General features: G+C 35.7%; 1 protein-coding gene and 1 non-coding gene across 3 annotated transcripts in view; both read left to right on the top strand.

Moving 5' to 3' along the window:
• Positions 1–22,332, top strand: part of ESF1 (ESF1 nucleolar pre-rRNA processing protein homolog) — a 64,360-nt gene that overhangs the window by 2,627 nt on the left and 39,401 nt on the right. Inside the window, exons 3-9 of one of the 2 annotated variants that reach the window (XM_045574953.1) lie at positions 6,759–6,969; positions 7,039–7,210; positions 7,553–7,666; positions 10,709–10,809; positions 11,630–11,782; positions 14,925–15,039; positions 16,526–16,673. In XM_045574953.1, coding sequence (XP_045430909.1) covers positions 6,759–6,969; positions 7,039–7,210; positions 7,553–7,666; positions 10,709–10,809; positions 11,630–11,782; positions 14,925–15,039; positions 16,526–16,673 — 1,014 coding nt within the window. Of the gene's footprint in view, positions 1–6,758; positions 7,211–7,552; positions 7,667–10,708; positions 10,810–11,629; positions 11,783–14,924; positions 15,040–16,525; positions 16,674–22,332 lie in introns of both variants that reach the window. The other variant, XM_036418194.2, reaches the window with a different exon arrangement.
• Positions 12,987–13,153, top strand: LOC118708587. The gene has a single exon (XR_004984652.1). It is a non-coding gene; the product is annotated as a U1 spliceosomal RNA (small nuclear RNA).

Raw genomic sequence — 22,332 nt, 5'->3', positions numbered from 1 at the left:
ATTTAGTACTATAATGGCTAGAAGATATATAAAAAATTGAGTCCTGAAGTTAAACAATAAATTGGATTTGTGGTAAGCGCTAGTTAGAGCTGTATTCTCTAATCAGATAAAGTGTTATTATGTTCTCATCAAATGATAAGAGTTGTGCCTGAAGAAGATAATAGAGTCAAGTACTCATTCATTTCTTCATTCAACTACTGTCAGTGATTATTATTTAGCAGATAGACCATGAGTACTGGTCTATGGTTACCCTCTCAGGGCTACTGTTAGCTTATATAATGTCTGTGAAAATTAGAAAAAGAACACACAGAACGCTGATAAGGGACAGCATATTTAAGTGAAGCAACAGGTTCTCTTAACATGAGTAGACATAGCTTTTCTGCACAGTGCATTACTTAGTGAGTGGAGTTTGCCTTGATTTCAGCCTATCTTGCCCTTTTGCAGATCTTCTGTTGCAAAAGACAGCTCTCTAAACTGTACTGGAGCCCTGGTCGAAAGCAGGGCATTCCAGTCACCCCAATAAATTTAATAAACACTTTTTTTTTTTTTGCTCTTAATATTTTTATTATTTTTAAAAAATATGTATTTTATTGATTTTTTTTTGCCCCCCTCTCTCCCATAAATACCCTCCCTCCCTAGAGTTTTATGTTCATTGGTTGTACTTATATGCATGTATACAACTCCTTCGGTTGATCTATTATCTCCCCCAAATCTCCCTCCCTTCCCCGCTGTAATTTGACAGTCTGTTGCATTACTGTCTCTATATCTATCTTTTGGTTCATCAGTTTATAATGTTCTTTATTATCCATAAATGAGTGAGGTCATGTGGCGTTTCTCTTTCATTGATTGTCTTATTTCACTCAGTATGATGTTCTCCAATTCCATCTGGGTTGCTGTAAATGATGAGAATTCCTTTTTTTTTTATGGCAGCATAGTATTCCATTGTGTAGATGTACCAAAGTTTTTTGATCCATTCATCTGCTGACGGGCACCTAGGCTATTTCCAAATTCTGGCTATTGTAGATTGTGCTGCTCGGAACATGGGGGTGCATATATCCTTTCTGATTGGTGTTTCTAGTTTCTTGGGATATATTCCTAGGAGTGGGATTATTGGGTCAAATGGGAGTTCCATTTTCAGTTTTTTGAGGAAACTCCACACTGTTCTCCACAGTGGTTGCACCAGTCTGCATTCCCACCAGCAGTGCCCGAGGGTTCCTTTTTCTCCGCAACCTCGCCAACTGTTGATTTGTTGATGTTGGCCATTCTGACAGGTGTGAGATGATACTGCATTGTTGTTTTGATTTACATGTCTCGGATAATTAGTGACTCTGAGCATGTTTTCATGTGCCTTTTGGCCTTGCTTCTGTCTTCTTTTGAAAATATTCTATTTAGATCCTTTGCCCATTTTTTAATTGGATCATTCATCTTCCTTTTATTTAGTTGTATAAGATGTCTGTAGATGTTGGAGATTAAACCTTTATCAGTGGTAACATTTGCAAATATGTTCTCCCACACAGTGGACTTTGTTGTTGTTTTGTTGATGGTTTCTTTTGCTGTAAAAAAGCTTTTTATTTTGATGTAGTTCCATTTGTTTATTTTCTCTTTAGTTTCCATTGCCCTCTGGCCTAGGGGCAGTATCAGTGAAGTTCTTTTTGCATATGTCTGAGATTTTGCTGCCTGTGGATGCTTCTAGTATTTTTATGGTTTCCCATCTGATGTTTAAGTCCTGTATCCATTTTGAGTTTATTTTTGTGTATGGTGTAAGTTGGTGATCTAGTTTCATTCTTTTGCATGTATCTGTCCAATTTTCCCAACACCATTTATTGAAGAGACTGTCTTGACTCCATTGTATATTCGCGCCTCCTTTGTCAAATATTAATTGAGCATAGTGATTTGGGTTGATATCTGGGTTCTGGATTCGATTCCATTGATCTATATGTCTGTTCTTGTGCCAGTACCAGGCTGTAATACACACTTTTTTAAAAGTAGCACTGTCCAATAAAAATTTCTAATTTTGTATTTCCTACCCTATTTCCCCAAAAATAAGACAGTGTCTTATATTAATTTTTTCTCCCAAAGTTGCACTAGGTCTTATTTTCAGGGGATGTCTTATTTCCGGGGAAACATGGTAGTAAACATGTTAAAAGGTAAAAAGCAGGTGAAATTAATTATGTTAATATATTTAACCCTGTATATAAAATGTTATATCAGTATAAAAAATTGAGCCAGGCTGGTGTGGTTTAATGGTTGAGTGTCAACCTAGAACCAGAAAATCATGGTTAGATTCCCAGGCAGGGCACAGGCCCAGGTTGCGAGTTTGATTCCCAGTAGGGGCATACAGGAGGCAGCTGATTGATGTACCTATCTCATTGATATTTCTGTCTCCTTCTCCCTTACCTCTGAAATCAATAAAAATACATTTTTTTTAAATGGTAACATAAATTCTTAGGGGATCAGTTAATAAGCTATGATACATCGAAGTGATATATGCAGCCTTAAAAATAGGCTACAAAATAGCATAAATGGTATGATTAGCTACTTAAAAATAAATTAGTGGATATATCATAGAAAACATATTTAGGGAGTTATGTACCAAAATAACCATCCAGTTGTCTCTTAATGAAAAATTACTAGTTATTTTTTCTTTCTTTAACTATATTTTCTTAATTTTTTGTAATGAGCAATTTTATAATTAGGTGGAAAATGATAAAACTTTTTTTTTAAAGAACTGAATAAGAGTAGTGTTTACAATCGCTACTAGAGCACTACCATTTATGAATAGAGGCAATCCCACATTATCTAGCATAAGGCTTTGTAGGTGGTGGGCTCTTGAGCAAAAATTGAATACTCCAAATATATTTATATTGTAAAAAATATTAAAATACTACATCTCTTTAAATCTCCCATATATCACTCCCAAAGTGTGATATGTAGTATTACTATCATGTGAAAAGATGTCATATGTGAGATATTCAAAACTTTTTTTATCTTAATAGTTACATATTTAGAACAAAACTAATATTTAAAATTTAATCTTAAAATATTCAATTTAATGAAAAATATTGGTGATATTAACAACCATGAAAATGGCATGAAATGACTAATGCTTAATAAATATTGCAATAGTTGTTAGTCATAGGCCCCCAAGATGTTATTTCTGAGCATGTTGATTAAAAGAGAATTCTGATGCTTACCTTCCAGTAAAATTTTTTTCACCATTATAATGGTGTCTTTCTAATCCTATATATAAAACTTACAATACTGCCTTCTTTCTATTCTTTCATATCTACTGCCTAGTTATTTTTTTATTACTACTCTTTTTTGGCACTAAAATAAAAGCTTATTTCCTACTTTTCCTCTTCAAAAAGTCCTTTACACTTAGTTTCAGATCAAATGGCAACTTTTGAAGCCTTTCTTATAAATACCTCTCAGCAGGCAAATTTAGATGTGTCTTTCTCAGCCGCTCCCTGGTGGTCTAGTGGTTAGGATTCGGCGCTCTCTCAGATGTGTCTTTCTCTGTTGTACTTTAGCATGTAGCTTCATAAATCATCAAACAATTTCTTTTTGTTTTTAAACTCATCAAAAGCATGGGGTCATATTACAAATCATCTCCCTTTCCCCTTTCCCTAGCTCAATGCTTTATACATAGTAAATATTTAATAAGTATTTGGTCAATGAATGACTATTATAAGACTACTAGTGGCCCAATGCATGAATGAAGATTTGTGCAAGAATGGGCCTTCCTTCCCCTGGCTGTGGGCATCACCTTTGCTCTGGCCAGAGCCGCATTTTCGCTCTGGCTGAGCTGCCTTTCTGCCTTCCTGTGCTGTCCAGAGACCCCCATGGGGTGGTGCAGAATGCCTGCGTCATTGCCCCATCCTTGGCCACTCAGCACCTGTATATGCAAATTAGCCTGCCATGTTTGTTGGGCTAATTTGCATACCCCTAACTGGCTGGTGAATGTTGTGAAGATATGATCAATTAGCATGTTACTCTTTTATTAGGTGGGATAGGACTACCCTGCCTTGATAGCTCGGTTGGTATGTCATCCCGTACTCCAAAAGATTGTGGGTTCAATTCCTGGTTAGAATACATACCTAGGTTGTGGGTTCAACCCCTAGGTTATAGTAGGCAACCAATCAACATTTCTCTCTACATATTGATGTCTCTCTAAAATTAAATATATATACAGGCAGTCCTCAGGTTATGTTAGAGATCCGTTCCTATGGCACGACTTAATGCAATTTTTGCCCTAATTCGGAACCCACCAACATAAGCACCTGCATCACTCACATGGAGAACATACATGAAGTGAAACAGTAAAAATAATTTAATAGAAAGATAATTTCTGACCTTCACTTGTGGTAAATAAGTAATAAAAAAACATAAAGCACATATGTACATACGTTGAAATGATGGAACTTTTTTTTAAAATAAATACTGTAAGTGGGAGATGGCAACGTAACCACGAAATGATGTAAGTCAAGTTCGACGTAACCCGAGGACTGCCTGGATATGGGGTGTGTGTGTGTATATTCTTACACACACATATATCCATCCTTTAGTGAGGATTTTTTTTTTTTTTTAATTACAGGACCAAGAGCTAAGTTCCAATTTTATGCCTACTCTTAAACTAAGTTCCAACTTAAAGATTAACAAAACATATAAGATTTATCTATATGTACACACAAACAGTAGGTGCACATGATTGTTTTAGAAATAGAAAATGAGTCCTTTCAGAATTATGAGGGATGAAAATACCTAATTTAGGAGAAATCAGTCTTTCACTCTTCATAATTGCTAACTAAGTTTGTTACAAAGTTCAAGATTTAGCAGGAAAGTTAAAATTATTATTTCACTTTTTTCAGAGGTGATGTTAGTCATATCACAACTCCTATTATCACTACACATAAATGAGTCAAAATTTTTATTTAGTCAACAGCTACAAACCATTGGTCTTCTTGCTATGTTTTCTAAGATGACTCAAAGGTACTTGTAATTCAACATATCCAAAAGTTAACTCATAATCTGCCTCTACCAAACAAACAAATTAGTTCTTTTCCAACATTGGTTGTTTATCTGTTCAGCTAGATCTGCAGGCCAAAAGGTAGGACTCATCTTTGACACTTCCAAAACTTCTTTGCCCCGTACTAAACCCGTCACTAATCACTATTAGTTTTACTTCTTAATTGACTCTGAAGTCAGAAGTGACTCCATTCTCTTCTCTACATTTCTGCTCCCACCAACTTAGTGCTATCTTCATTTCTTGCCATGAGTACTAACTACACTTCTCTATTCACACCTACTGTGGACTCCCTCAAGTCAAGTTTTCTATAGCTTAGTCAAGGTGTTCTTTTCAATATGCAAATCTGATGTCTTTCCTTCTGAAAACATGTGGCTTCTCATTACTTTACAACAAGGTCGAAACCTTCTAAATAGTTTTGGTAACACTTTAGTTTAATTATTGCTTGGCTCCTAGCTATCTGCAATCTAGACATGCTTTTCAGCTTTTTTCTATTAGTGGATTTTTCCATATAATTTTCTGTTTGGAACATATCCCTAATCTATTTGTCAAGCCCTTTTACTTAATCCCTCTTCATCCTTCAAGTAGCAACACATAGCATTATATAACACTCCTACTTGGTACCTATCCTAATTATAATTATATTTTTAATGTGTAGTTTAAATTTTTTTATTGATTGATTGATTTTAGAGAGAGAAAACACCAATTTGTTCTTCCACTTAGTTATACATTTATTGGTTGATTCTTGTGTGGTGCCCTGACCAGAGGTTGAACCTGTAACCTTGGTGTGTTGGGACATGCTCTAATCAATTGAACTACCCAGCCAGGGCCTAAATGTGTATTGATATGATTAATTTCATTTGATCAGTATCTGTCCATCTATCTTCTTCACTCAACTGGAAGTTCATTGAGGGCATTGATTGCTTCTCTTTTGCCAATGATTCTACTGTATATTGAGCACCTACTACGTAGCAGGCACTTCATAAATATTGAATGAATCTATGAATCTACTTATATCACCTCGCATATACAGGGTGTCCCCAAAAAATGAGTACACGCCTTAACAGCTGATAGCTCAATTTTGAAAATGAAATTTATTTAACAAACACTGCCTTTGTAATTATTCAAAGTATATGTATACATTTTTTAAGAAAAATGTCATTTTTATTAGCATCAGAAATATACAAAGTCCTTGGGAGTTGCCTTAAACATGACCTTTATGAACTAAACTATAACACTGGATAAATTTGAACCTTAATTTTGAGATACCATATTATCCATATATATAAAAGCCCAGTGACCTGAATGGTGGAACGGCCAGAATGGAACGGTAGCTATGATGTGCACTGCGGCAGCCAACTGGCCTGACCCAGGCCCCAATTGGCCTGCCCCCACTTCTCACCAGCCCGGCCCCCTATCAGCCCCCAATATCCCTATCAGGAGTGGGGCCGGCCCAGTGGAGGGGCCATGGCTTGCCCCACCCCTGATTGGCTCCCATTGGTGCGGCCTGGCCAGACCACACCCATGCACGAATTTGTGCACTGGGCCTATAGTTAGTAATAATGTTAAGATTTCTATTAAGTAACCGGGTTAGGCATGAATTTTCCTGAATTTATATTTTTCTCTAGTCTCTTTTATAGAAATAATATTTTTACTGGTTTTGAGGTTGAAATAACTTGGATTCAATTTAATTCCATGTTTATATTAATTTCTCCCTCATTTAATCTTTTTGCAGGGGTTCCACTCTCAGTGGCAAGACACAATGATTGTAATGAAAACTCACCGGGTAAAAAGATGTTTGATAAAGATGTTCTGGAGGAAGATTTAGAAAGCACTAGTGAAATAGGAAATGATGAAGAATCTGAAGATGGGGTTACAGGCATTGATAGAGCTTCAGCTGATGAGGATAACAGTGATGAAAATGAGGAAGATGAGGATGAAAATGAGGAAGATGAGGATGAAAATGATGATAGTGAGGATGATGATGAAAGTGAGGAAGATGAGGACGAAAATGGTGATAGTGAGGATGATGATGAAAGTGACAGTGGCCCTGATCTTGCGAGAGGTAAAGGAAATATAGAAACTAGTTCCGAAGATGAAGAAGATATGGAAGATTTACTTCCAGAGGAATCTGGTTTTGAGCATGCTTGGAGAGAACTAGATAAAGATGCTCCTCGGAGTGATGAGGTAATGTTTTGAATAAATAAGATAATTTGTGAAGAGTGGAAAATGCTTTATTGCTAAATAATAACTGTGATTCTGATGAAAACCTCTTGGTGTCTGTCTTAAGCAAATAAGGAAGTTCTACATAAATAATTTAATATTACATAAAATTATTAGAAAAATAATTTGATTTCAGATACCATTGCATTTATTACTCAACTTGTTTATGCAAGAGTGGCAAAATAGCAAACTTGGTAGTGAAAAAATCAGATCATTATCATGTTCTTATTCAAGTTAAAGGAAATGTTTATCTGTTGCAGTTTTACTATTGTGTGAGTTGAAGTTCTCTTTTTTTTTATTTCTTAGATTACACGTCGATTAGCAGTTTGCAACATGGACTGGGATAGATTAAAGGCAAAAGATTTGCTGGCTCTGTTCAATTCATTTAAACCTAAAGGAGGTGTTATATTTTCTGTCAAGGTGAGAATTGTTTTTATTTTGAAGTATTATAAATATTTCCAAACATTTAACTTCATTCTCATTTTTTTTTAAATTATAGTTTTCCTTGTAAAGGAAATAATTTATTTGGAAGTTATTTGATACAGTTAGGTATGAAATTGATATAGCAGGTATAGTAAAAGTTAGAAACAAAGAGGTGAAATTGTTACTATTGATGGGTTATGTGATTGTATATAATTAAAAAACCCAAACAAATCAATAAAGATGTTATCAGCTCAGTAAAGGGGTGGGGTATAAGATAAATATTTTAGAAATAAATTGCATTCTTTATTACCAGCATTAACCAATTAAGAAAATATCTAATATAGCATCAGGAACATACAAAATCATTGAGAATTGCCTTAAACACATGACCTATATGAAATAAACTATAATACTGGATAAATTTGAAAAACCTAAATTTTGAAATACCATATTTTAGAGAGCGAACATTATGATTAAGAATCCAGGCTTTGCAGTACCACAGATCTTTGTTCATATCTTTTTGTTTGTTTGTTGCTCTTTTGTTGTTCACATCTTGATTCTGATAAATACTATTTTCTAGTGTAGTTGTAAGGATCCAATGAAAAGGATGTCACACTGAGTATTTACAATAGTACAGTGCCTGAAGCAATTCTAAATAATTATATTTAATTATTTAAGATGTTAGCTCTACAGTTTTAGTGTAGTTTCGATCAAAATCTCATTTCAAGAGAAAGTTAAGGAAAAGGATACCAGTATCATATAAAAGAATAAACAAGTAAAGATGACTAATAAATTTTTGAGAAATCATACCAGAATAAAAGGACTCTACCATTATAATTTCTATGCACTTTATAATGCTATGAGAATTAACTAGTTTGGGTAAAAATAAGGGGACAAATAAATAGAATGGCATAGATAAAAGGAGTTTAAATGATGAGGTAGATCATGTCATTGGGACAAGTCTTTGCATAGAAACTTGGTGGGGACTTATGAGAGCCCCAAATAAACTCCAGTTAAAGTAAAGGGAAAAAAAATTAAAAACCAAATTACAGAAATAGAATTGTGTTTTTATTAAATCTTGAGTTTTAGGAGATTGGTAGTAGAAATTTCTACACTTAGAAAAGAAAGCACTCACAAAAAGAATCAACAGATGTGATTACATATATATTTTTAAATTCTACATCAAATCCTATTATATGCAACAAAAAGAATTAAGAAAAACTCACCCCCAGTTGATAAATTGCATATTTCCCACAATTCCAAAAAAATATATATTAGTTAAATGTATATTAAGCCTAGCAGTGACAAGACAATGTAAATTAATATAATTATATTTTATTTTATTTTTTTAATCTTTATTGTTGAAAGTATTATATAGGTCCTCCTTTTTCCCCCATTAACTTCCTCCAGCCCAGTCCCGTCTCCTTCTACCCTCCCCCCATACATACAGTTATATTTTTTGACTCAAAAGTAGTCAAAATATAAAAATACCAAATCCTAGTGAGGATGAATCCTTTTTCTTATACCAAGACTATATATATCTAATGTACATGATAAGACTGTCATGTAAGTTTGCCTTTCTATTAAAAGGAATGTCTTTTAAAAAAGCATTGAATAAATTATGTGACTTAGAGATAAGGTAGGTATTACAAAATTGTTTTTTCTTCATTATGTTTTATACTAGAGGCCCAGTGTATGAATTTGTGCACAGTTGGGGTCCTTCAGGGTGGCCTGTGGAGATTGGGCCCCAGCTCACGCCCCCAGTCTTGCAACCCCTCAGCCCCACCTGGCACCTCACCTTGGCCTGGTGCCACCTGCTCACCTGCTCAATCCCACCGAGGTCCCACTCTTGTTGGGGCCAATTGGGGCTGGCAGTGCCTCTACTGCTGCCCTCTGCCAATGCTGCATCACCAATGCCTACCATGTTCCACACTGCCCCCTGGTGGTCAGTGCATGTCATAGTGAGCGGTCAAACTCCTGGTCTCCTGGTCAAATGACTGCCTGAGGGGACAATTTGCATAGTAGGCTTTTATTACAGAGGGCTATAGGCCCAGTGCACAAAATTCATGCATGGGGGTGCGTCCCTCAGCCCAGCCTGCACCCGCTCCAATCTGGGACCCCTCAAGGAATGTCTTACTGCCGGTTTAGGCCTCATCCCTGCAGATATCCCTATCGCAATCCAGGACCTCTGGCTCCCAACTACTCGCCTGCCTGCCTGTCTCATCACCCCTACCATTCTACTGCCTTCCTCATTGCCCCTAACCACTCGCCTACTTGCTTCATTTCCCCTAACTGCCTTGCTTGCCAGCCTGGTCATCCCCTAACTTAGGGGTGTCGAACTCAATCAGAGAAGGGGCCAATATCTAAAATCCAGCCTAAATCGTGGGCCGAATGGTTTACTGAACAGTCATAAACTGTCATTGTGATGGAAACGCAGCGGAGTGCAGTGATGACAGCGCGGTGCGGGCCACATTGCAAGGCCTGGCGGGACGGATTTGGCCCGCGGGCCTTGTGTTTGACACATGTGCACTAGTCCCCTGCCAGCCTGGCTACCTCCTAACTGATCCCCTGCCGGCCTGGCCAGACCCTAACAGCCCCCCTGCTGGCCTGGTCACCCACTAACAAGTAGAGTGGTTAGGGGCGATCAGGCAGGCAGACAGGTGAGCTGTTACACAAAATATACAGTCATTTTTTATGTGTATATTTACATTGAGTTCCTTTAGAATCTTATTTTTTGATAATGTTTTTTTTTTTTAATTTTTCCTTTGGAGCCCTGAACCATCTTGTCCCAGTTGATAAATAGAGGAGATATTCTATTTTTTGTTCTCAAATCCCACATCAGTTACTCTCCAGCCAAAATGATTATTTTTAAGGAGATTCCGCAGGATGCTTTAGCTTCCTATAGTGGGCTTGGAAGTGAGGCAACCTTGCTGTTTTCATTGAGTCCAATTGTAAATTGGAGTTACTGACCTTAATAGATCTGGATGTTGAAAGAAAAGGAAAGTATAAATTGCATTGATTTATTTTTTCTATTTTTAGATATATTTTTCAGAGTTTGGAAAAGAAAGGATGAAGGAAGAGCAAGTTCAAGGACCAGTCGAGTTATTAAGTATTCCTGAAGATGCCCCTGAAAAGGACTGGTATTAAATTACTATAGATAATAAAACTAAACCTTATGTTACTAATTTAGAATTCTGGTCACTTTAAAAGTTAGGACTAAAGTTTACACATGCCATTTATAGTTAAAACAACTTGCAAAGCAGATTAAAATCTGTCAGAAGTGGCATACTATTCCTACAATATTTTGTGTATGTATTACTGTTTCTGTATTCATTAAAATAATTATTGCTTTTTCTGGGATGTATCTTTCCACATAAGTGGCATTGAAACTATTTGTCTTTAAGCTATGTAATTTTTCTAATTTGAATATTAAATTCAAAAATAAAAGATTGTTAACAACTTTGTCACTTGAACATAATATAGAAAAAAAATTAACATAGTTTTGAAACCACTAGGTGGAGCTATGTGTGCGCTTAATAAAAATGATGGTTCAGTACTATATTATTGGAGGCAGAAGAGAACAGATGGAGATGCTCTTCATAACTAGAACTATTGCTTTCCTAGTATAATTTATAATTCAATGCTTGTCCATCAGTTTTATTTGAGGGTATTTAAGGTACCAAAACAAACAAAAACTAAAATAATAGGTAAGCACTTGTAATTTGTATACTCTCCTTTTCTAGATACCAAATGCCAAAGAAAATACCTAGTTTGTACCTTGTCAGAATAATAAATTGAACTTAAGTGTTTAATGTTCATAAAGGCAAAGTCATGAAGGAAGAAGAGATTGGTATGAAGGTTATAATATATATATTTTGAAACAATTGCATTTATTTCTTAAATGTGGATAATTATTTGTGTTTCTATATAAGTAACCTTAATGAGTTTTTCCCTTTTTAGGACCTCTAGAGAAAAATTGAGAGATTACCAATTCAAACGACTAAAATACTATTATGCAGTAGTAGACTGTGATTCCCCTGCAACAGCCGCTAAACTCTATGAGGATTGTGATGGCCTGGAATTCGAAAGTAGTTGTTCCTTTGTAGATCTGAGGTAATCCTGAGTGTCTCTTATCAATTTAACCTTGTAGTAAATGTGATTATAACAAAATATTAAAACTGGTAGTGCTTTGTATTGTTGCATGCTCTTTATATGTTTTTTATTTATTTCAGAGAGAAAGAGAGAGGAAGAGATAAACTTCAATAATGAGAGCGAATCATTGACTGGCTGCCTCCTGCACACCCCCTACTGGGGATCAAGCCCGAAACCCAGGCATGTGCCCTTGACTGGAATCTCACCTGGAAGATTGAGATTCACAAGCCAGTCCACAAGCCAGCGCTCTATCCACTGAGCCAAACCCGCTAGGTCCATATTCTCTTTTTTTAAAAAAATATATATATATTGATTTTAGAGAAGAAGGGAAAGGGAGAGAGAGATAGAAACATCAATGAGGAGAGAGAATCATTTATTTGCTGCCTCCTGCACTCCCCACATGGGGGATCAAGCCTGCAACTGGACATGTGCCCTGACTAGGAATTGAACCATGACCTCCTGAGTCATAGGTTGATGCTCAACCACTGCACCATACCAACTTGCTATTTCATATTCTAAAAGAGGATTTTTTTCTTTTGGAAGAACTCTGTCCTGTGGAACATCACTCTTAAGAAAGAAAACTACATTCGGCCAGTGTGGCTCAATGGATGAGCATCAACCTATGAACCAGGAGGTCACAGTTTGAGTATTAATCACATCTGGCTATTTAAATTTATTGAATTAAAAATTTAAAAATATTCCCTGGCCAGTTTTGCTCAGTAGTTAGAGCACATGTGTCAAACACAAGGCCCGCGGGCCAAATCCGTCCCGCCAGGCCTTGCAATGTGGCCCGCACTGCGCTGTCATCACTGCACTCCGCTGCGTTTCCATCACAATGACAGTTTATGACTGTTCAGTAAACCATTCGGCCCGCGATTTAGGCTGGATTTTAGATTTTAGCCCCTTCTCTGATTGAGTTCGACACCCCTAAGTTAGAGCATCAGCAGGAGGACCAAAGGGGCGTGGATTTGATTTCCAGTGTAGGGCACGTAGCTCGGTTGCAGGTTCCAAACCCAACCCTCGTCAGAGAGCCCCACCAGTTGATGTGTCTGTCTCACATCACTGTTTCTCTTTCTTTCCCTCCTCCCAATCACCCTCCCTTCCACACTCTCTCTTCTAAAGATCAATGGAAAAAATGGGTAAAGATTTTTTTTTTAAAGTTTAAATACTTAACTGGCAGGGAAGATACCATCATTATGTAGGTGGTTTTCCCAAGGCAAGGTTTATCCATTGCATTCCGGATGTGCTGACCCCTGCAATTTCCCCAAATGTGTGAGAAACTCAGTTGCATAATTTGTGGTAGTGGAGGACTGCGAAAAAAACATTTCTTTTCAACTGAAAATTTATTTGCTTATATACAGAACATTGCCATCATCACAGAAAATTCTGTTGAATAACACTGCTCTAAGTGCTGCTCAGTGAAAGAGTGGATGGAATTGCTGGTATTGTCTTTAGACTTGGGCATTATTTTCACTGTGTGCTCAGGCTTCACTGACCCAGAGGTGAAAAACCTTAGGTGGTTGTGACTGCCAGTCCTAACTACTCTACCACTTTGTCATTATCCTAGTCCTTTGGAACCCAGAAAACCATTCTACTGTGACACTTTTCAATAGAAACTATTATATATCTTTGTATGCAAGTTTGTTAGAGGCTTTGTTCTCAAAATGAAATATTTTAGGGGGAAAAATACATCAGTTCTTAGTCACTATGACTTTCATACTTTAAAGCAGCGGTCGCCGACCTTTCAGACCTCACGAACTACCAGTTGGTGACAGCTGCTCCAAAGGTTTCCTTAAACCAGAGGTTGCCAACCTTTCGGACCTCATGGACCAACAGTGGTCTGCGGACCACTGGTTGGCAACTGTAGAAAAATACAAATAAAAAATTTAGAATTGATATTTGTGGTAAGATTTTAGCATGCTTAAATATATAGCAAGAAGGGCATATCTCATGAGACAAGCTATTTTCTTATATGTTAACAATTTCAATAGGAGGTGCTTGTTTTGAATGTTTAAATAGTAGTTACCAAATATTTGTTAGAATGTCAAACTTTGGGTATCATGAATTAATGTTAACATGTTCTTTTCAGGGTGGTTCTGTCTTTCTGTTTCTTCTTTGGGACATTTCTATGCAGTGTTAGAATAAGCTGTGGCAGTGCCTAGAAAGTCAAATTAATGACCATGGAAAAACTTTATATTCACTGTTTTATTTTGTCATATGTAAAAGAAAATAGAATTTTCTGCTGCAATCCTGTTATCTAGGGAAAACTCTTTTCATCTGCTCCAAAATATAATAGCATGCATATAAGTAACAGTTAAGTATAGTAGTCTCAAAAACAAATCTAAGTGTGTGCAAAAGTATAGCTGGAGGATGTTATGTAGACGTAATAAACCTCAATTATCCACTCCTCACCCCCAAAAATTATTTTATGGAATATACAGCATATGCTTTTCTTGTGAAATTAAAATTTCTTATATAAATGACAAAAGCTAAATACTGTAACCATGAATTATTTAACTCTACTTCCCCTGCGCCCTTAATTCCTTAGCCTAATGCCCAAGAATTGTGTAACAATTATTTACATTTAACAGCTATCTACTTGTAGAAAAAATTGCAAGATAAGATTGTTAGGATTTTTTTTAGTCTTGAAGAATTAACTTTAAGCTTTTCCTTATTTCAGTGACACCTCATGTATATGATACTTTATATTTCAGAACATTTAGTATTAATAATTCTATTTGATCTTCAAAATATTATGTAGCAAGCCAATGGCTGTGCTTTCAGGAGCCTAGTTCTTTTTGAAACATGAGGGACCCATGTGTGTTTGCACCTGACTCATATTAGCTGATTCCTAATGCAGGGTTTCTACCTACACAGAGTTCACTTAAATTTAATAGAATTACAGATTTATAGCTTATGAATTTCAGAAGTTTTGTGCCAAGGTTATTTCTAACATTGTTTGCCTCATCTACATGTGTGTTCTGTAGAAACTTTTATATGGTATATATGTATAAACTACCACTAATTAGAAGAGATTCTAAACTCTGGTTGTTTATTACTGTAGCATATGTTTAAATACATTTATTTTCTCTTTGTTTCTTAGGTTTATACCAGATGATATTACTTTTGATGATGAGCCCAAGGACGTAGCCTTAGAAGTGGATTTAACAGCATATAAACCAAAATATTTCACATCTGCTGCAATGGGAACGTCAACGGTATTTCTTAACTTTTAAAAATGTGTAGCTGGACTCTGTTGTTTTAAGAAAAGACTTCGTGTACTATTTACTGTAGAACCTTTAGAAATGGACAGTATTCGAAATTTTAGTGCATAAGTATAAATAGAAATGAGACAAAAGTGTATTTGTATTTTTATCTACCACATTTGTCTGAACCTATTTACATACTTTTTTTGTGCTTTTTTTAAGCCCAAGTCAGTTATCTGCGAATATTTCTTTTTTTTCTCTCTCTCTTTTTCCCACACACTTCTTAATCAACTAGATTCTTTAATAAATAATTTGTCAGTTATTAATATCCTAGGGAATAGTGAGAAGGAGGTAGTGTAAAGATTACCTCAAATTCTAGTTAAAAGAAGACTAGTGGAAATTTAAAATAGAAACACATTTTTTTCTGCAAATATGATCCAAAATTGTAAAAAATAATTGAAGAAGAATAATTCAGGACTACTAGATGTCACATTAATGCTTAATAATACACAGCCAAAAGATTTCTATTGAATTAGCTTACTACATACCCTCTCCTCTTCCCCCCATTAACTTTCTGTCCTCAGCTGGACCCCACAGAAGGCATATAGGCTTCTCACTTCGTTTCTTGTGACAAACCATCATGCTCTTCTGAGAACAGGCTGGTAGCAGAGAGAGGGGCTTCTGTATCAGGTGCATGTCATGCATGCTGTGGTGATTAGTATAACACCACCATTATGAATAAGTGAAGACTAAAAGATTCAGTCACATAAAATGTAGAGCCATGTTATTTTAAGACTAAAATGTGACCAGAGCAAGCCTGTACAGTCAGCCAGTCTGGAGTTCCTAGGGTCTGGCTGTATTATATATATCTGTCCCAGTTCCAGCAGTAGTTTTGTGGTCATCAGCTCAAGCTTAATTATCAGGATGGAGATACAGTTCTGAATCTTGTGACTAGTTAGAACCAAGGCAATGCTAGCTCTTTTAAGGATCGGATTCCTTGGTTAATTGGTGCCCATTTTGTTGTCCTGACCTGGGGATATTAGTCTGAGGAAAGAAAATAATGATGTAGAACCCATTCTGTTATGAAGATAAAAACATTATGACCCCATCTGGGAATGGGAGTTGCATAGAGGACAGGAGCCAGTTACCAGATCCATCACGTTATGGATGAGTTCCTGTAACGAACTTAGTTAATGATAAATATTCTCTGTTTTATTGTTATTGATTAGAGAGAGAAACATCAATTTCTTGTTCTACCTATTTTTGCACTCATTGGTTGCTTCTTCTATGTGCCCTGGCCAGGGTTTGACCCTGCAATCTTGGCATATTGGGATAATGTTCTAACCAATTGAGCTACCTGGCCAGGGCAATGATAAATAGTTTTTAACAAGTTTGACATTTCGTTTTTACTTGTGTTTTTTTGTTGTTGTTGTTGTTTTTTTTTGTGTGTGTGTTTTTGTTTTGTTTTGTTTTGTTTTGTTTTTTTCATTGGTGAAAGGTTGAGATCACTTGGGATGAGACTGATCATGAAAGAATTACCACACTCAACAGGAAGTTTAAAAAGGAAGAGCTTTTGGACATGGATTTTCAAGCCTATTTAGCTTCCTCTAGTGAAGATGAAGAGGACATAGAAGATGGACTACGAGGTACTAACTTGTTAATCTTCTGGTGTTCTACACTTGTAAGCATTATTTATATACCTAATCTAGACTTGTGAATGGAAATATATCTTAGGCAGTAGCTTAAAAGGGAATACCAAACTAATTCTTAAACTGTCTACAAAGTTTAGTAATCGTAATTTTTATTAAAAATTATTTTCTTGGTTGCAAATGCTTTAACCTTAAACATTTCCTTTAAAACTTGAACAAAATAGATCCATAGACATAGAAGCATGGAACAGACTGTGGAACCTCAGAGGGAAGGTTGGGAAGGATGTGTGGGTGGGAAGAGATCAACCAAAGAACTTGGATGCATATATGCATAATTCATGGACACAGACAATAGGGTGGTGAAGGCCTAGGGTGGGGTGGTCTATAGAAGGTCAATGTGGTGGGGGGAGGGATGGGGATATATGTAATACTTTCAACAATAAAGATTTAAAAAAATAATTTTTTTTGACCTAACCAAAAAAGCTTGGTTTGTAGACTTGTCATGGTTCATATATTATAGTTATACAGTCTCTTAATAAATTAGTAAAATACTTTACTACTCTGTTTTTGTGTTGTTGTTTTTAAAATAAGAGCTTCTTTTGGATTGAATATTTTTTACATTCTATTCCTCAACTGATTTAGAAAGTAGACTCTGCTTTTGTTTATTTAGCAATTGTCCTAGAAATCATGACTTACATCCCTAACTTAGAAAATATTTTTACTACTCTATATTATACAAGAAATCTTAAAGCAACTTTTATGGTATCCTGTGTATTGTAATTGTTTTGGGTTGTTGTTTTTTTCATTCTCATAGACATTAATATTACTATTTTATACTACCTTTGTTTAAATTTACCCATATTTCCTCCACTTTTTCCCCCTCTGTATTCTTTTCTAAATCTTGTACTTCTGTCTGGTATCATTTTTCTTCTATCTTAAGTAAATCCTTGGTAATTTCCTATAATATCATCTGGTATCAAACTCTCTTGAGTTTTAGTCTAAAAGTGTCTTTATTTTGCCTTCACTTGTATTTTTACCAGTGAAGGTATTTTCACTGGTAAAACATTCTAAATGGACAGTCCTTTGCAACAGTATTCTGGCTTTATTATTGTTTTTGAGAAATCAGCTATCAGCTTAGCTTTTTCAGTCTTTTGAAGGTTGTCTGGATTTTTTTCTTTAACTGCTTTTAATGTCTTTCTTTCTGTCCTATAGTTTTACTGTAAACTAGAGTAGGTTTTATTTATTGTGTGTGGAGTCTGTTGGCATTTCTTGAATTTTGGCGTGGTATCTCTCATCAGTTTTGGAATATTCTTAGCCATTATCTATTGAGATATTTTTTCTTCCCTCTCCCTCTTGGATTCCAATTAAATATTTGATAAATCTTTTCACTCTTTCCATGTTTCTACTCTAATACACATATTTTTAAAAATATATTTTTATTGATTTTAGAGATGAAGGGAGAGGGAAAGATAGAAACAACAATGATGAAAGAGAATCATCAGTTATCTGCCTCTTGCACGCTCCCCTCACTCTCATGGGGACTGAGCCCACAACCTGGGTAAATGTGCCCTGACCGGGAATTGAACCATGACTCCCTGGTTCATAGGTCAATGCTCAACCATTCCAGCTAGTCTACTCTCCTATATTTTTATCTATTGTCTCTCTGTGTTGCATTCTGAGTATTTTCTTCAGACTTGTCTTCCAGTTCACTAATTTTCTTTTCAACAGTATTGAAAATGCTGATAAATCTATGCATTGAATTCTAATTTTGGTTATAGTATTCTTTATTTGTAAAGGTACTATTTAGCTATTTTCCAAATCAACGATACCTTTTTATAGTTTTCTTTTCACTGCAGATACTTTTAGCACTTTTATTTATTTATTTATTTTTAATATATTTTATTGATTTTTTTATAGAGAGGAAGGGAGAGAGATAGAGAGCTAGAAATGTCAATGAGAGAGAAACATCGACCAGCTGCCTCTTGCACACACCCGCTACCGGGGATGTGCCCGCAACCAATGTACATGCCCTTGACCGGAATCGAACCTGCAACCTTTCAGTCCGCAGACCAACGCTCTACCACTGAGCCAAACCGGTTTCGGCTACTTTTAGCACTTTTATTCCTGTAAACAGAGTAAGCATGTTTTATAGTCTTTATCTGTTAACTTCAGTATTTTAAATCTTTGGGGGTTGGTTTCTATTTACAAGATAATTCTGTTTCTTTGTGTGCCTGGTTAACTTTGTGAGCTGATTTGATATTTTAGATGAGAGTACCTCATCAAAGAGAGCCTTCATTTACTCTGGTCATTCTGGGGCCACATCACTGCATTTTAAGGCTTGAGGTTCCTTGGATTTTGAGGGTGATGCAGGCCTTCATGAGGGCTGGTTTATTTCTGTTTGGCCCTTGCTATGAAAATACATTTCTCTGGGGCCCTGCTTAATTCAGGGATACTAATTGAAATCCCCTCCTTTATGGTCATTAACTTTTGTCCTCATGGCATTGCCAGGCTACCTAAACTGTAGTTTAGTCCCACAGCTGTTTCTTTTGTGATCAGTAAATGCTTTCAGGTTAAAATAGATCTAAGGTGTTTTTTTAAAACCTCTTTGAAATTTTAAAAAAGATTTTTAAAGTATTTAATCCAACTGGATACTCAGTGAAAGGGTTTGTCTGAAGTACCTAGCTCGCCATTAATGGAAGCAGAAATTCTGATTATATCTTTATTTTTAAAATTGTTTGATGATTGAAAATGATTAAGGGTATATTTTAAAACTGTATATGCTATTTGCTTAAAGTAACTCATTTTTTGAAAAATAGATTCAAAACATTCTTTTTCCCTATACTGGATCAGGCTCTGTTTAGAAATTTGGTTGCTTGTCATTTTTAATCAGTTTTTGGTTGACACTATCTCCCCGATCTCTTCACATCTTCATTCTTCTTAATAATAGAATTCCCAATCACGCAAAATTAGGAGTAAGAGATTTGGTGCTGAGAACTACAAATGTGAAACAAAGATATAGATGTTCTAAAATAGCAGGAATAAGTATTATTTTATTTGTAGCTTAACTTTCATAGCTATCCTTTAGACTTTCCTTTACATAACTATTGTTTTTAGAACCTAAATGTGAATTTAATTAAATCCTAAAGTGTTTTTTAGGATTATTATAGGTCCTTTAAACATTAACTTTCTTAAGAAAGATCCTATGATTGGGCTATTATCATACTTTTAGCCTACTGCAGATATTGCTTCATTTTACTAAGTATTTCATAAAGTACTACTTTTATACTGTGTTCCATACATGACATGGAAAGTCATATTTAATTATTCTAGTTTCTTTGTTCAGACATCTCATTAATAAAATTGCATAATTTCTCAGGTATTTAATAGACATTGAAAAGATATATGATTCACAATGGTACTGATGTTGGTATTCCAAACAATTGGTATCCATTTTATTTCTAGTGTACACAGGACAGCCAAGTCCTTTTTCAAAAGTCCTTTGTCTTTTCTGCCCCTATATATACTAATGTGTTTACATTTTCTTTTTATTTGTATGCCTAAGTGGTCATTTAGCACTTTACTGAAAATTCTGGATAGTTTTTTGTTTTTGTTGTTTTTGTTTTTGTTTTTCACTAGCAGCTTTGAGATAAAGAAAGAGGACATTCCGTGTACACTTGTGAAGATTGGGTGCAAGTTTTCTAATAGCTTTCTTTGGTTTGAGACAGGGGTCCTCAAACTTTTTAAAGTGGGGGCCAGATCACGGTCCCTCAGAAAGCTGGAGGGCCGGACTGTATGAACTACTAATTCCTACTGTAACACCTCGGCTGCCCTCACTTCCCAAAAAACCTGGCGGGTCGGATCAGACTCCTCTGCGGGCCGCATGTGGCCCGCGGGCCATAGTTTGAAGACGCCTGGGAGAGAACTGAACTAGATTTTTTAAATGTCATTATTATTAGGACAGCTAGTATTCTTATTTTGATACTAAAGGCCTGGTGCATGGATTAGTGCACTGGTGGGGTCCCTCGGCCTGGCCTACAGAGTTCAGACCGAAACCAGCTCCCAACATCCCTCAAGAGGTCCCAGATTGCAAGAGGGGGCAGGCTATCCTTAAGGGAAGCATAGATGCACGTTTTGGCCCGGGGAGGGACTAAGGAAGTATCCAGCCCATCTTGCTCAGTCCCGATTGGCTGTATCCCAGCAGCAAGCTAGCCTACTGGTCGGAGCATCTATCCCCTGGTGGTCAGTGCGCGTCATAGCGACCAGTCAAACAAACGGTTGGACACTTAATATATTAGGCTTTTATTATATAGGATTGGGCTCTGCTGGTTTCAAGTAGTGTCTTTATGACATAGTTAAACTATTATATGTTTTCTTAGCCTCTGCCTTTTTTCCATAGCTATAAGATGAGAGTCATAATAGTACCTGGCTCATGGTTGGAAAGATTGCAATAATATACATATAATGCTTAGCATATTACCTCATGTCATATTTTTTTACTTCTAAAACTTTAAGGATTAATGGCTTTTTGTGTGAAATATACTATCATTAAGTTATTTAAAGCATGCCTTTTCCTGCAGTATTTGAATTGATTGCAAGCTTACTTGAATCTGTAATTTAATACCTCTGTTAGATACAATAGTATATTTGAATGCCTTAAACTTATTAGATGTTCCTGGTGTTGTTTGTAAAAGATCATAGGAGGGCTTCTTACTGTTACAATTAATTTGTTCACTCATTATATAGTATTAAGGCTTTCACAAAGTATTGTCCTTGAATTGGGAAAAAGCAGACCTACATGAATTATCCCACATTCTAGGGCTTCAGAAAATAAATTTTAGTACTAGAAAAAATCAATTTAAAGTAGGCCATCAGAGACTTACCACTAAAATTTCAACCTGGAAGGAGCTTGCTTCTAATTATGTTTTCAGAAGTAAGCTTTTAATAGAAAGAAATACATTGCCATTTTGTTAATGTGTTCCTGATGTTTTATCCATTGAATTACGGGATACATGACAGAATTCAATCCAACATTATTATTGTGGCACAAAGCACAAACAGGAAAAAAATGAATTTCAGCTGTTTGAGTGAAAATGTAAAAGTGTGATAGGATGGAAAGAATGTCCTGGACTATTTTTTATTCATTTAGAGAAAAAAACTAAAAACATTTACTTAACCAATCTTTTTTCCATATCACCTTTTTAAAGATGTAAGGACAGTATGTTAACATGGATGTTTCACAGCTATGTGCTTAGTAATGTCAGGCATTTTTAGTTACCATTTAGTCATAGCTCATAGAAAAGAGGGTCTTCTTTTTGCTACTTCTAAATTTTTCTTTACTCAGACATTTAGTCCATTCAGTAAGTCTGCATGTTTTGCATTAAAACCCAGGTTCTTAATTTATGGTTTTGCCTTGGAGAATTACAGTGGAAATGTAGAGCAAACAAACTTTTCACGTATTGGTTTTCTTTGGTATTTGTTGCCCATGAGTTTTATACTGTTCCTTTGTATTCTAATTATTTTTATAAAATCAGGAAATGGAAATGTGAATGTTTTTTTCCACAGGGAAATTGAGTAAACTTGTAACGTTCATTTTTGTTAATGTATTAATAAGATCCTGAGAATCATCATATAATACTTGCTCACCATCAAATCAAAA

Source organism: Pipistrellus kuhlii, unplaced genomic scaffold (assembly GCF_014108245.1).
Source record: "Pipistrellus kuhlii isolate mPipKuh1 unplaced genomic scaffold, mPipKuh1.p scaffold_m20_p_6, whole genome shotgun sequence".
Taxonomy (NCBI): Eukaryota; Metazoa; Chordata; class Mammalia; order Chiroptera; family Vespertilionidae; genus Pipistrellus; species Pipistrellus kuhlii.
Note: the sequence above shows the minus strand (reverse complement) of the source record. Positions and strands in the feature narration are given on the sequence as shown.